General features: G+C 41.7%; 1 protein-coding gene across 5 annotated transcripts in view; it reads right to left on the bottom strand.

The window, feature by feature from the left end:
* The window catches only part of caskin2 (CASK interacting protein 2), a 24,977-nt gene extending 12,458 nt beyond the window's left edge, over positions 1-12,519 (bottom strand). Inside the window, exons 1-3 of one of the 5 annotated variants that reach the window (XM_077557339.1) lie at positions 12,173-12,519; positions 10,771-10,951; positions 2,532-2,583 (exon numbers count right to left, since the gene is read on the bottom strand). In XM_077557339.1, the coding sequence (XP_077413465.1) occupies positions 2,532-2,583; positions 10,771-10,864 (146 nt within the window). In that variant the 5' untranslated portion in view covers positions 10,865-10,951; positions 12,173-12,519. The remainder of the gene's footprint in view (positions 1-2,531; positions 2,584-10,770; positions 10,952-12,172) is intronic. The other 4 variants (XM_077557343.1, XM_077557344.1, XM_077557341.1 and 1 more) reach the window with 4 other exon arrangements.
* Positions 12,520-16,402: the final 3,883 nt, after the last annotated feature.

The following is a 16,402-nucleotide window of genomic DNA, read 5'->3' on the forward strand; positions in this document are numbered from 1 at the left end:
AAAATAAGACATTTGCAAGCATCCAATGACGGATGTTACCGACCATAACAGGAACTGAATCATCATCAAATTTAGGTTTGTGTATTTTTTTGCACTGTCAATTTGAAACCATATTCTGATTTAGAAGAAAGGGATTGAAATGAAATTGAATGCTTTTATCCGATTCATTGAAGAAATAATCACAACATGAATTGATTATTAAAATAACTTTAAGCTGCCTTCAATCCTAAAATATGATGCGAATGTGAGCACAATAAAAGTATATTCTACTTGATTCTTATTTTGGAATCTAAGCCAGGAAGCAGACACACCTCGACAAGATTCCATGTGGTTTTTTTTTTTTTTTGGGTCCCAGAAGTTGAGTGATATGCACTCACACTCGTTTGAACATGTTACAAGAGCTTGATGCATGATGAGGCAATAAAAAATGCGATAGAGGTAGATAAATAAATAAATGCTGATGTAAGTTTATCAGTGTGTGTGTGTGTGTGTGTGTGTGTGTGTGTGTGTGTGTGTGTGTGTGTGTGTGTGTGTGTGTGTGTGTGTGTGTGTGTGTGTGTGTGTGTGTGTGTGTGTGTGTGCGCGCTGGAGCCAAGGACATGTGACCTGACAGGACAAAAGGTGCTGTTGCATAACGCCACCATTCATGTGACTGCAGCAACAAAGATGGCCGCTGGCGAAAGCGCCAGTAATGGGACAACACACACAAACACGCACACACATACAATCAATCGTCTGTGAAAATCCTGCTTGGTGCATGATGGTAGAGGGTGCGTAGAGGTGTGGCCAGGGGCTTCAGCCCTGTCAGCAAGCAATACCTGACACATTTTCCTAAGGCCACGCCTCCCCAGGTAAATCGTCAGGTGTAAGCCGTCTGATTGGACAGAAGGGCTGAGGATAAAGGGTAGGCAAAGGGGGGTAAATGTTTACCTGTTGTCATGGAGTGCCTTGAGGAATGTGTCTGTCATCATGGCAACACAAGCAGCTGGCACACACTTGTTGTCTTTTTTGTTGATAGGCTGTTAGATAAACGCAGTCACTGCGTTCCCAATCGTTCAATACTCCTCCCCAATCGCTAGGTAGCACTTGTTGCTAGGTAGACTTGTTCGGCATTTTGAGATAGTTGAGCGAAATAGTTGGTCCAGTACAAGTTGTGTTGCAGTGATTGTGGAGTGGTGAAGGAGTGAATGATTGTTCCTGCCTAGGCAACCCTTTGGTCCTTCCTGACTGCTGAGTGCCAACTCAGCACAAACGGACTTTGACTTTGAGTTGAATCATAACCAGTGAAATGAAAAGTTGTTATGGACGACATCTTGGGCAATTTTTTTGCTTTGTCTTGCAAGTGCAGACTTGATACGAGCACTTGACAGCAAGCAGCATTTTGTTGCAAAAAGTTTGACTTTTTACTTTATTACTCCCCCCCCAAAGTTTACTGGAAAAGTAAACAATGACAATTCACGCTACCACATAGCCTCTACTAGCTTAACGCTTCTACCAGCTTAATGCCAACACATAAATGGAAATGCTATAGCTACGGGCCAATTAATAGCATCTATGTAGCAGAGTTATAACCCTTAAAGCAACATAGATTTGAATACAAACGGTACAGCAGCAGATTTAGAAAGACATTACTGTATAACTATAAATTATTACGTCAATGGAGTGTGTTTGTAATAAAGTCCCAATATTTTTCACATGAAAAGAACACATTGAAGTTTGTTTTGGTTTCATTGGTAGGCTGGAGGAGTTTGAATGCTTCTGAATTCATTTCATCGGGTAAAGAAGATTTGAAATATGGAGTTTGGAGTTATGAGAGCGCTTACGCAACAAATTCAACTCATATCTCAAAGAACCATTGTATGTTGTTTTAAGTTTTTTTACACAATGAATAAACACTTCATTTCCGTCCGTACTGCTCTCCTAGTTGGAGATATTTTCATGCCACGAATCACCAAGACAACATTTCCCATGATGCCTTGCAACCAAACAGTGATATCATCGCCCACTCGCTACATATGCCAACAGCACTACAAAATGGCCGCCTCACGGCAACATTTAGTGCACTGTGAGTGATTTGGAAGATGGACGTTGTCCTTTTTGCGGTCACCCAAGCAACACGACGCTACCTGCTTTCATGGTGCACCGCCTGTGATGCACCACAAGGCTAGCATGCTAGCTGCTGTTGTTGTTGTCGTATCACATCCCAAACCCAAACTGTTAATGGGTCCCCAATCCTGCCTTCAAACTCAAATTTCATAACTTGAGACGAAAATCCTAGTCTTCACCCCTTTCTTCCAAACCTAATTGTTGCTTTAAACACAAAGCTGAAGCACTGAAATTAGTTCAGAATCCTAATTTCTAACCCTAACCCAGGCGTGAAACCCTAATTCACAAATCCAAACCCTAACCCTAGTTTGAAACCCTAACTTGAATATTGTCTTGAAATCCAACTTCAAAAGTCCTCCCAGGACAGACAGACAATTATGCAGTAGGATGGACAGACATTGATGTGTGTGCGTGTGTGCGTTTACCCGTCTGTGTCCTGGTAGTTGACGTTGAGTCTCTTTGTGGATCCTAAAAGTTCTGCAAGAACAAAACCAAGAGAAACACAAAGTCAACCTCCTGGAACTCAAAGAGATTACGAGGGCGACCAATCAGGAGGATCAACGCAGATGCGCACTCACTTTATGGCACTGGCAGAAAAAACAAGAAAAGAAAAAAAGAAAGAGATGCTGACAGAACACACACACAGACAGCAACACACGCACACACACTGAAGATTGCAAAGAGAGAAAGGAGCGTGCGGGGATCCCTGCGGTAATGCGGTCGTGTTGCTTTGATATCGATGACCCGCTTTTCCTAATGAACCCCAAAAACAGCAGCACACTCTTCCTCTCGCTCTTCATCATCATCGTTAGTGGAAACCTCAGCAAAGATGGATTGTGTGCAATCATACTCCACTCTGCCAAGATGTTTTTCCCTCTTCTACCAATCACGCCGATCTATTTTTTAATTGATCTTCTTAGCTCCGCCCTCCCGAGAGCCCAGCACACTCTGACTGGTCACAATCATTCCTTACTCCTGAATCACTACATATGAATCACTACATAGGGATTTCTAGTAATTATTTTTTTTGGTCCACAAGTTTAAGTGTAAAACAGACGGTCTACCTCAACTGGTCGTTTACCTGGTTAATAGTAGAAATCAGGGATAGGCAACTGTATGAGGCCCCCACCCTCCCTATGAGTGGCCCCTGAAATAAATAAATACATTTGAAGTAAAAATATTTTGGGGGTGGGTTTTTGGTTTTACAAAGAAAAAAAATAACAATGCATTTGAATGGGCGTCAACGATACAGATGTTTGCTATTCGCAGGCCAGTCTGGTCCATAGCCCCAGTATAGTTTTAGCTTGTAATATCACCAGTCACCACTAGATGGCAGACATGTCTCAGTTGAACATACACTGGGTCGTATACTGCCCTATACTATGTGGGTAGGCCTAATAAAAAAATTTTTTTTGCAGATTTGGAATAACATGCAGGACAAACAGTACCTGAATACAATAATATTGGCATTTTGACTTTTTGAATAAGTTGATTTTTGTGGGGAAAAAAATGCAGAAAATGATTTCTTGCTTTGGCTTGCTGCTTAGCAGTTTTGTGCCGTCCGTGAATGGTATTTTTTATGCCTAGAGCCCATCGCACTTGGGGGAAATAACACGTGATTTTTTTTTGATTGTTCAAACTTCACTGAACTGTATTATGCTTCTGCGGTATGATGTACATTGGTTCGATAACAAACAGACGTATACATGTATATTTTTGTTTTTTTTATGTTAGACAGGAGAACTCTTTGTTTGAAAGCTGAATGAAAAAGTGTCAAGTGGGAGCTCACACGCTCAGTTGCATGTCTTTGAAAATTCAATGAAAACGTTGTCACTGTTGCTCTTTTTTTAAATACTGTTTGAAAAATATTTTTGTCTTCTCCGTTCCTCATGCTATCTCTCGTTCAATATTTTAACTCTTTTACCGCCAAAAACGTTTAATGACGTATACTAAAATCTCGATGAATGCCGCCAAAAACGTTAAATGACGTTAACTATGTTTTTTTTCTCAATGGCCAGCGCAACGTCTTGTGAATGGAGTTTGTCCATGCATCCATCTTCTCAACCGCTTGTCCTCACAAGGGTCGCGGGGGTGCTGGAGCCTATCCCAGCTGGCTTTAGGCAGTAGGCGGGGTACACCCTGAACTGGTTGCCAGCCAATCGCAAGGCACACAGAGACGAACAATCATCCCCCCTCACAATCACACCTATGGATAATTTAGAGTAATCAATTAACCTGCCACGCATGTCTTTGGAATGTGGGAGGAAACCGGAGCACCCGGAGAAAACCCACACAAGCACGGGGAGAACATGTCAACTCCACCCAGGAAGGCCGAAGCCCGGACTCGATCTCACGTCCTCTGCACTGGGAGGCGGACGTGCTGACCAGTCAGCCACCGTGCTGCCTGAATGGAGTTTGTGAAATCCAAAAACACCCGCTAACTATGGCCAAAAAATGACAACATTGTATCTCTTTTCAATGGGATCCCGTGTATCAAATTACATCAAAACATGGCTGATCTTAAGAAATAGAAGATTTTCAAGGATGACGTGAATGATCAAAGCATTTGTCACATTAAATCTAATTCACAGTGTTACTGAACAAAAAATATTAGTGTCAAAGTCACTGTTGTACAGAAAATGTATCTTTTCACAAAATGCTTGTTTTCTCATTTTTTCTGTTTGCTTGATGTCACTCAAATTATCTACATATTCAAATGGTGATTACTAAAGAATGGAATAAGGTAGAAACATACTTTTTTTTTCTAATGAAAGAATTAAATCCAATCTTTCATATGGTATCCACCATGTTTATGTATTCATAGCACACAATATTCTGTTTGCCTTGAAAGATGAGTGAAAATGCTCAAAATCGGCTAGCACTGTCGGGGTTGTTTTTTGGATAACGTTTGGCAGTAAAAGAGTTAAATGTGATTGTGCTGTTTTAAAACATTGTTTGAAGTTTTTTTTTTTTTTTAAAGCTTGAAGTGCTGTATCAAAATATAAAATAAAATATTTCACTCCTCTATGTTTAAAGTTCAAATGAAAACAAACAAAAAGTGCAACAGGGTGTCCAAGGTCAGCAACATCTCTTCCAAAGTTAACTGAACATTTAAATAAATAAATACATAATTTCCTGAAGTTAACCTACTTTTAAGTTGATCTTTTTAAGAATAAAAAAAGAAAAGAAAAAGAAAAACGTGGCCAATGCCAAAATATTGATAATAAGTGTATCCCTAGTAGTGTTCAAACCATTCAAAAATGTTTTCTTTCTTTGACATGGTGGGTGAGTGTTGGCGCCGTCAACTCCCACATCCCGATATTCAGGAGTTGACTGTACTTTCAATTGTGTTTTATTTTGAAGGTTGTTTGCGGCGCTGGAGGAGAGCAGCAGCAGAAGAAGCTTGTAGCTTGTCGCTTGCTCTTTCCTGTTCCTTCCTCCTTTCCTTCCTTCCTGCTGCTGCTCGCAAGAAAAAGTTGCACCGCAAGAATGCGGAGGACTAAAATTAGAGGCGCACTTGGACCATCACGCTATCATTACACGTCTGTGCTGGCAAAATGCTTCAAATCAAACTCTTTCACACCTTCATCGTCTCACACGTGTCAACCTTGTTAAGAGAGCTCATTGAAACGTCCACTTCGACGAGGGAAAAGAGCAGCAAGGACACATTTGACGTGAGACCAGAGTGTGGGAAAGTAAAACTTGAAAGTTGAGCAAAGCGACGTCCACAGTGGCCAACACTGACGCTGTTGTTGTCTGTCCTCAAATGTTCATTTGGACTGGATCGCTTCATCACGCTTGGAACCACAACTGCTACAAATCATAACACACAGCAAACCTCCTAGTGCAGGGGTGGGCAACATGTTATTTTATTTTTTGAAAGAGATAAGAATCGTATGATAAAAATAAAGTAAATAAAGCGACGTGACAAGATTTCCCTAAAGTCACAGTGTGTCATAAAGCTGAGTATGGTTGGATAGGCACTTTCAACTTGCAGACTGGTCTAGCTCTAGAAAATGTCTCCTAAAAATGCCTTAGTAGTGATTGGAAGTCGGGAAAGAGCGAATGGCTATGCTCGCAGTTAGCAAATCACTACATTAGAGGGGTGAAACGAGTCCTCAAGTAATTCGAGTACCCCCATTGAAAATAATTCTCAAAGATTTTAGTCTGCCTCGGTACCTGTTTATTTGGTGCATGGTCGAGATGACAGTCAGGCTAGCTATAGCAATGCTATGCATGACAGTAACATGCCACCACTAATCTGAATATAGGACTGGATAGCCGATAGGCCAAGACTTTTGAAGACCTTTGAAGTCGCGAGGCCGCCATATTGCTCCTCCCAAGAAACGTTTCTCGGCATACGATCCTATACATTTACAGTATCGAAATTGGAGAATATTTTAGACAGTACTTAGTAGAAACAGCATAATTTATGGTGTTTTAATTTTGTTAAACATAAACAAGAGGACTTCAGACATTTTACAAATTGCCTTAAATACATGTATAAATGATATGCTTAATGATGTTCACAGGAAGAAACTTGTATATTTTTTTTATTAAAGAATTAACTGTAACTCAACAAAAGATGCCTCTGCCAAATCTAATATTGGAGTCCAAGGAACTAAGCGGTAAAAGAAAAAGGGGGTCTTCAAAGCAGCACATACCGGCCACTTGGTTATAATTATTTTTTTTAACTTGTTAAAAAATAGTGACCACCCCGGCACAAACATTAATCCCTCCTACCCCGCCTTAAATTATCTGCCTACTAGCTGTATATGTCTCATCTGTACGTACGTATACCGTATAATTATTAGTACAGTAGTCTGTTCGCAAGGTGAGAGGAGCAAGATGGCCGCCCTGTGACTTCAACGGCTTGCATTGGCGTGTAAGGGCTATCGGCTATCCAGTCATATTTACAGGTCAGTGCAAGGCCGACTTCAAAATAAAACTTTCCCAAATACAGAAAAACATAGACATCAGTGGCTTGGTACACTTTTATTTTGAAGTTGTTTGTGGCAGCAAGTAGTGGAAGTTGGAGTCTAGTTTAAGTTTAAATTGCCATTATGAACTGTTGCCACCAACATCAACACATCATCCTGCAAATCACATTCAATCGCTGATTAAAGATCCTAAAGAAATAATAACATTAATTAGCTCTTGTAAGAACAGTTGTTCCTATTTTTTATTCCAAATAAACACACCCAAAAATATTATCTAGGTCCACTATGTCAAACCTTCTACCTAGTGACTCTTAAACAAGTGAATTATTCTCAACACGGCCCAAATGACTTGACAAACTGCTCTTTTCATTGGAGGTCCGCATGGAAGCGGGTCAGGAAGTGCCGCACGGTCACGGGCGCAACCCGCTCCTGACCCGGACAGCGTGTGTGAGTTGCCGCCTCTCACAAACATTCACACTTCCCGTCCTAACGCCATTGTTCCCGACGACAGGAAGCCACCAATCAGATACCACTTCCTGTTTTGCTTTGTCACTAGCGCCCCTACAGGACACCATCTAGAGCAGGGGTCAACAACCTTTACGGTCAAAAGAGCCATTTTAGGCCAAAAAAAAGAACAAAAAATGTGTCGAGAGCCACACGATGAACAAAACAGTATGGCCATTTTATGATAACTTATTTGCCTCTCTTCTTCATTTTTGGGACATGTTATGGCTATTTTTTAACATTTTTGTCTGCTTTTTTGCTATCAATTTTCTGACTTTTTGGGCAATTTTGTGTACATTATATGATTTTGTGCATTTTATAGTTACTTTTTGAATGTTTTACGTTTGCCTCTTTTTTTATGATGAATTTTCTGACTTTTTTGGGCAATTCCAAAGACATTTTATGGTCATTATCTGCCTTCTTTTGTTCTTAGACATTTTATGGTTATTTTTTGAACATTTTATTTTCTGGTTTATTTGAAATAAATATTCTGACTTTTTGGGGGGCCATTTTTTTTTTTACATTAAATGATTCTGCTCTTTATTGTTCTTTTTTAACATTTTACGGTTCCTTTTTTTTTTTTTTTACATTTTTAGCTGTTTTTTTTACTTTTTCATCTACCTTTTGTCTCTTTTTCTGACAATTTACATATTTGGTCTGACATTTTTTTGTTATATTTCATTTTTCTCTTTTTTTTAAGTAGTCAATTCCTTCAAAGAATATTTTATCTTAAAAATGACAATAAATATGTAAAAAGATATACAATTTCTACTATTTTTTAGAGATCCACAGGGAACCACAGGGAGGAACTAAAGAGCTACAGATTGCCCCCTCGAGCCTTCTCTTCTTCTGATGTTCCGCACTTAATCACTAGCACCTCGACAGGACTCATGTTAGAACCCTCTGTTCTCCTGACTAATCAGAATCTTTCCACCACCAGAGGAAACCATCTAGAACCTTCTATTGTTTCCACATTAAACGTGTGGGAAGGAACGAGTACAGCTCAGCAATCAAGCCATCCTGCACTGCTGCTGAAGAAGCTCGCGAACACACGCCAGCGTTGTGGAATGTCCCACTTACATGCTGATGTTTGAGGACACACACGCACACCAACATGTGAGCATGTGACCTCCATGCTACGTTCCGCTTCCTGTCAAGTTGTCATTTTCCCTCATCAAACTCTTTTCTACTACAGCAAAATTCCAAACTCCGCACAGACGATGGAAGGTGTCACTTACATACCAACGCGATGACATCATCACTTACTCGCATGCACACACTCGCACACAATGTGAGAGACACACAATCACATACACACACTCTGACACAGATACACAAGTAGACACACTCATAGCTTGACGCAGACACACATACTTGTACACAAGTATGCCACAAAAACTCACATATATACACTGCCATACTCACACACACCCTCGCTGACAAGGATGAGGTCGTGCGAGCAGCGATGCGTACATCAAAAGCTTTGAAAGCGGCACAGGACAAGACAAAGCGCGCGGGCGAGCGAGCGGAGGGCAACGTCACGGGCGAGCGCCCCAAGCGAGGAGGAGTGGAGCAAGGCACGACTGGACGACCGACTCCTTCACACTCGCTCAACGTCATCGTTAGCCCGACGCTTCTTCAAGAAGTCCAACAACAACAAAAGAAAAGTGTCAATTGATGCTTGGGGGCCACCAAATCCTCATTTGTGGACTTAATATCGTTTCAATGACACCTTGGATGTGTGGGTGAGCAAATGGAGCGCACCTTTGCAAGACAGCAAAACATGAGAAGTCCTCAATGTTTCTAAAGAAGGTGCACTCCATTTGCTTACCTCATTGTCCAGGAATGACATTCGTCATGCTCATTTGGATTTTACACGCAAGTTCTATGTGTATGGTGGCCCCACCCCCAATTTAACCAAACTGTGCCCGCATGTGGGTGCCGGTAGGCAGCAGACCTGGCCAGCCAGGAGCCCCGGGGGCCCCAAAGTCCCACCCGCGAGGGAAGGGCCCCCCCCCAACCAGAGGATCTTTGTTTGCTCTCTTAGCAAAGACAGAAAAGAATGTCAGCGAGACGAGTGCTGACACGTTGCCTCAGCGTAGCCCAACGCCATTCTCACAAGCTAATGAGCTAGCGTACTGACATGAGTCGCAAACACTTGGAGGCGGGGCTAAATTGGTGAAGGTCCAATTAGGAAGCTGGAACAACATGATGGTTTATAGACACAAATTGAAAAAAAGTCCAGGGTGCGTGGATGTTGAAGAAATGAAATTCAAACGAATGTTTAACTTATTTCTTGTTGTGTACTTTGCGTTTGAGATGCTAACGAAACCGGCAGGAGTGTTGGGTGAACATTGGTCGAGTTACGTGTTATCCAGAGAAACAATTGGACGACAAATGATGTCTAAACAAACTAACAATGACATCGTCACGGTGCAAATCCAAGCAACAGTCCCCAACCAGTTTTACGTGACGACATATTTTGTGAGACAAATGGAAAGTCTTCATTACACTAAATGTGCTTGTTGTAGTTCGTGGGAGTGATTCGCTCGTTTGTCTTCAATTTTTCTGCCTTAGCCCCTGACATTTGGATTTTGGACTGTTTTACTGCTACTACTCCTCTTTTCTCCCCCTCCCTTCCTGCTCAGAGTGGGCGCAAGGTCCCCCATCTTTGTCAATTGTGGCTCCATTCAAGCATTTGACTACTGAATGGACGTGATGCCTTGATGGCTGGCAGCGAATGAGTTGAGCACTAAAGTTTCCCCAGCCCTGGCTTAGCAAGTGCAAATATTGTGAAGTTCAGGTGAAGGCACGTTTGATAAAGTGAGCTGGACCCCCCTCCCTTGTCCCTGATGCTAATTCCTTAATCCTGGTGGGGCGCCATCTGCGAGCCGCAGGGGGATTTTGACTCCACTTGGACAACACACATTGAAAACACACTTGAACAACATACTTGGGAGTCGCCACGGCTGCCTTCGGAATCCTTAAACCAATCCCTACTACTCCCTATACGCATTTTGATATAGTGAACCTACATGGTTCCCTCTTTAAAAATCTCTTTGTAGTGATTTGAGAGGCGGGAATAATTGATTACATTCGCAATCATTCATCATGACCAACTCCCTGATCATTGCATACAATTTTTTTGTATTGTGGACGGTAGAGGTGACAAAAGTGTCAAAATCCTGATCATGCTAACGACGTGAAGCTTTCAACTTACTGCTCCTGCTGCTCTTCAGCTTGGCCAGAAGCTTGTGCGTGGACGGCAGGTCGCCGCTCTTCACCGCCTGTAGGAGGTCCTGCTCCTTCCCCATCGTGCTGACGTCACAGCGTTACCGCCGCCGCCGCCACCACAGCCTCAGCGCCGCATCACGGCAAGATCCAAAGCTTCCGCACTAAAACTTGATAGTAATAAAAAAGACACAAGTCAGAGGGAGCCAACTTGACTGCCTGATCGGAACCATTCAAAAACTAGTTGACATTGTGGCAAAAAAATGGATGATATCACACCATGATGTCATGCAATGAACACATGATGTCAATGCATCAAATTGACATCATCTATTGAATCTCTGAGGTCATTCCTACATCATGATGTCATCATACCAGGTGACATGAAATTGGTCGCTGTGTGTCGAGTTTTTTCCCAACAGATCGCAAGGACGCACATTGTTTTGACGTGAGCAATGATTTTCGCATTATCATTCCGAGTGCAGTCCACAGACGGCTACGGCGTTGTTGACCTGTCCGACAGTTTTGTTGCCCTCTGCTGGAGCGGAGTGGTACAGCCCTGAGTTGATGTTATTCCATGTGACGTTCCAGAAGCATCCAAGTGTCCTAATTGGCTCGTTTCACATGAACGTTGATCGAACAAATTCTAGACATTCCGTCAGAAACTCCGCCCACTGAAATCCTGTCAACTTTCAGCTGACAACTATGTGCTTCTGGTCCTGATGAGTCCACAAGTCCAGCCGATACCGGAGTGCAGGAACTTCCTGTCGGCTGCGTCAAAGTTTTGGTGTCAACACACGTTTGTTTTGGGAAGCTTTAAAAGCTGCGTTTCCCAGCTGCTCACGTTATGTAAGAGCCAAGATGAGACGAGCCGTCGTCCCCATTGGCAGACATCAACGTTGTCCCACTTTTGTCCCGCTTCCTGCACTGGAGCCTCCACCAGAGTCCTACAAGAAATGTTCCACTTGAAGCTTCTGCTGCTCCACTCCGACTCCATCGCACAAGCGAGACACAGGCACATTCTTCTCCAGTGTCAACACTTCCAAGGGGAATTCGGCACCCTACAAGCAGTTTTTGTTTGCTCGCTCTCATTCACACTTAGATTTTTTGTTTTTAAAAATTATATATAAAGATTCGGTAGACTTGTATTTATGTTTGACGTGATTGTGTCAAGATGATACGCAGGCATAGTTTAGTGGAAGGAAGACAGGGAGGGATATGGGGGGGAGTGTGTGCGTGTGTGTGTGTGTGTGGGGGGGGGGGGGGGTCGTCAAAAGCGGACATGTCAGGGTGGGCACTAGTTAACAGTTGGGAGCGAGCTGGTGGTCGAATTGTTTTGAAAATGTCGTCGTCGCTTGTTTTTAAGAGAGTGGAGAGAAAGTTGTTCGTACCTTTTCCGCCGCCGCTCTCGTCGGTCGGTCGGTCGGTTGGTGGGTCCGCTCAAGCCTCCCACGAGCGAGGCGACATTCCCGACGTGGATTCTCGTCAAAATGTCGATCGTTCACCGTCCCTTTCCCGCCAATCGCTAGTTCACTTTCACCTTTCAGTCCGCCACCGACCTCACGACGAATTTGAGCTTGTTTTGGAACTTTTCCTCCGCCTGTGTGCCACTTGTTCGTCTTCTCCTTCTTGCTGGAAGAACATTCTCTCTCCCCGCCGCCGCAGCCGCAGCTCGAGACAGGTGTCAAGTTGCACACGATGTTACACACCACATCCGGCCAGAACTTCAAAACAAACCGGAAATTGTTGCTTCAGTTTGCTAAACGTTGACACTTATTTTGCGTTCTGATAGTAAACCGCGCGCGGTGAGATACATCAGTGGTTCTCAACCACGGTCCTCGAGTACCGTTACAGCCTGTTTTCCATGTCTCCATCAAACGATCAGCTAATCAGCAAGCTCTGCATGAAGCCTGATAACGATCGTCAGCTGTGTTGGCTGAAAGAGTTTTACAATTTGAATATTTGAATATTGCTTTATATTGTCTTTTTTCTTTAAAAAATTGATTGATCGATCGTTTGATTGATTGATTTTTTTTTTTTTTTAAAGAGACATGAAAAACAGGCTGCATAGGGGTACTCGAGGGCCGGGTTTGATACGGGCGGATATAAAAATATAAACCCCAAATAGTTTAGCCTGTATTTCAATTTTAACCTGAATTGAAACGTTTGGTTTCAAAACTCGAAATAAATTCCATAGCAAGAAAATATTTATATTTGATACATTTAATGTAAGGTCAAGGTCTGCCATGGTTTAGGTTAGGTTTTGTTTTACTTTTGTCACGGTTTGGGTTTTGTTTGTTTTGTTTGTCATTGTCATTTGACCAGGGACTCCCGATTCAAGATGGTGGCTCGGTCTGCACGTCCTCATCCAGCTGAGGCTTCCTTTAGTGCAGGGGTCACCAACCTTTTAGTAACTGAGAAGTGCCAACTGCCTGCATCGGCAATTAATGTGCGCGTAGTCACTAGAGGCCCTGAAAGTTTGCTTCTGTTGTTCTGCAATGCTTCTGTTCCCTTCTTGCACATGCATGTGAACAGAAAAATTCACAATTCAGCTATTTTATTCATTTTAATAACATAATTGCAATCAATGAATTGAAAAAGAAAATCAAGCACAGTAAAGCACAGACTAGATAACTGAAGTGAAAAATTATTATTATTATTATTCAATCTTCACATATAGGAGAGGGGACAGAGAGGCATGTTGCCATGGCGTTATATTAAAGAAACGTACGTGTCAGGAATCTAAGATTGTACTGACTCCCACCAGGCTAACAGCTAGACTCGAGGTTAAAGTTAGGCAGCTCAAGTAAGCCAAGCTAGCAACTATTCCGGCTCGATCGGTTATGTTTCCGCTTGTCTTTATACATGGTTAGACAGTGAGGGATGTTCGAGTTGTGTAGGGATCAAATTTGTTCATGTTTGTCATTGTGTGGTGTTTTTGCTGCTGCATCCAAGCTTTCTCCGTATTTGCTCAACTTTTTAGGCCTGATTTTCTCACATGGATTGAGATTGGGAAATTTAGAACACAGCAAACTGATTATCGTTTTACAAAGAAAACCAACATGATTCAGTTGACCCATCTTAGTTTCCATTTGTTGACCTCCAACATGGCGGATGAAACAGCAATCACTTGATTGAAACCGATTTGAGAAGCCAAAAAGTTTCTTCTTCTCTCTCCTCAATGATTTGATTGTGTCGATGCTGCCCCCGCTAGTCTTTTATTCATCTGAACGAGTATCAGCACTTGACAAATTCTACACATTGTGAACATCAACAACTCGATCAGGAAGACCTTGACTCCAACCATCAAAACGTCAAAACCAAAGTGAGTACACTGTTTGAATTCATCAGACCACTCCACATTGGTTAAATCCACATCACATGACTTACGGACGCCATGTTGTTTCTATTCCCTTCACTGCCTTGCATCATCTACGGACAGTTTTTAGTGGATTTCTTGTCCAAATCATTTGCCCCCAAAAAAAGATGAAGCTAGTGGGAGGTAAACCCAATATTAATAACATTTTAATTAAATTAAATCTCACATCATTACTTCAGAGATTAATTTACTTTTTAAAAATATTTTTTTAAATATATATTTTAAAACATGAGTAGTACATGAGTATCATACACAGATTAAATTTGAGTGAAAAATCATCATAATCAAGTGGCCATGATAATGTCAGATCCTGTGAGCTTTCTGTGGAAAATAGCCATTTTGGAAATACAGGACAGTAGGCTTGTCAGTTGCGTTGCATAGTGACGTCATATCAAGATGGCTTTCATTATGGCGCCCTCTCCTGTCTACCTTGTCCACCCTTTTAGTTTTCGACGGCTCTGGGATCACGTGAAGAATCGCAAGCCTTTTTGATCGTACGGATCGATGATGATGTAAAATGTTTGATTTGTTGAAGCTCAGCAGCTGTTCATGAATCATCATCATTTTTGCTATTATGATGGTTGACTACAAATGATGAGTCGCGTTCGGAAAGTCCAACAAGCAGCTGACTCACTGTGTGCGTGTGTGCACTTGTGTTGTTTGTGCATGTGTAGAATATGCAGGCACGTGCGGGGGGGTTATGGGTGCCGGGGCACATTCCCTTTTGGCACTGATGCCCAAAGTGCCCCTTTGTCCATTATTTATTTATTTATCTATTTTATATATATATATATATATATATATATATATATATATATATATATATATATATATATATATATATATATATATATATATATATACATATATATATATATATATATATATATATATATATATATTTAATTGTTTGTGAAAGTAGTTTTGTTGCCCTTCAAAACTAAAATTCAGCAACATAATTTACATAAAACAAATTATTATTACGTTACCCTTGGATGACGTCATACGAGACGCGCCATATTCTTCTAGGTCGCTTGCCACTACACCTGCGATCGGTAAATTGCCCTGCCTTCACGTGCTATGGGAAAGATGGACCTTACCACTCGGAAACTCCTAATTACGACCGAGTTCTGTTCATGTGATTTTGTTGTTTATAGCAAAATTGTGTATACAACCTGCTGTGGTAGCGGACGTTAACGCCCTTATAAATGTTACTATTTCTTGCCATTCACAAATCCTTCGTCGCTCTCCGCCATGTTGAAACTTGAATAGTTCTCTCAACTCGGGTATCAAAATAAATTCCCAGTTGTCCAGTAGAAAATACCACATGAGGGGGCGTTCACGTGCAATTTTTAACTCGACATGTGGTATTTACCATAATTTCGTTACCACATGAAGGCAGCATGTCTGTATTTACGTAGTCTCACTCACAGTAGACAAAAGACAAGGCCATAGAATGCACAAAACTCAAGCAAAACTAATGCCTTTATTTGATAGATCTTGTCAACATGATCACAGAGCACGCTGTGTGCTAGCCTAGCTTCAATTGAAATGTAGTGACACGAGTCGTAATCAGCCTGGTAACTACGATGAAGTCTGGCATACATTTGGGCGCAGTTGGTTCTGAGGACGCGGGGAAGATGTCCCCCTCAGTTTCATAAAGACCACGATTCTTCCCATCCACTTTCGCCGTGGCAAAAATCCCCGGTAAAACTAACGTTCCTCTTCCATTGGCACGGGCTTCTGCTCCAACTATTGATGCGTTTAACGTACATAGAATATGTCGGAATTTGTACCTCTCGCTCAGAATTTTAATAAAATCTTCCTGAATACTCCAACTTGTAGCATGTACTCAATGATAGCTGAATTTAGATATACTTCAAAATATAAGTGGAACTTGCTACATGATCTTTCAAGAGCTCGTTTTGGGGGGTTTGCGGTCAGAGTAAGGTCATAATAAGAAACGGGTAGAAGTGTGTTCATAAATTACGGGGACAATGAAGAACCCCCCAAAAAGAAGAAAAAACAACAATCACAGCGCATTGTCAAAAACAAACAATGTAGCGTGCTGACTTGTGGCAGTTACAGTAATTGTTGGGTACAGACCCAATAATGAAATATTAACATCTACACCTGCAAAAAAATAATAAAAGGCATTTGCTCTCATCTGAATCAAGCTAAATGTAAAGTAAGACATTTTTCATGCTACTTGCACTATAGGAAAATACTAGTTTTGTTATTT

This window comes from Vanacampus margaritifer, chromosome 2, assembly GCF_051991255.1.
Source record: "Vanacampus margaritifer isolate UIUO_Vmar chromosome 2, RoL_Vmar_1.0, whole genome shotgun sequence".
Classification (NCBI taxonomy): Eukaryota; Metazoa; Chordata; class Actinopteri; order Syngnathiformes; family Syngnathidae; genus Vanacampus; species Vanacampus margaritifer.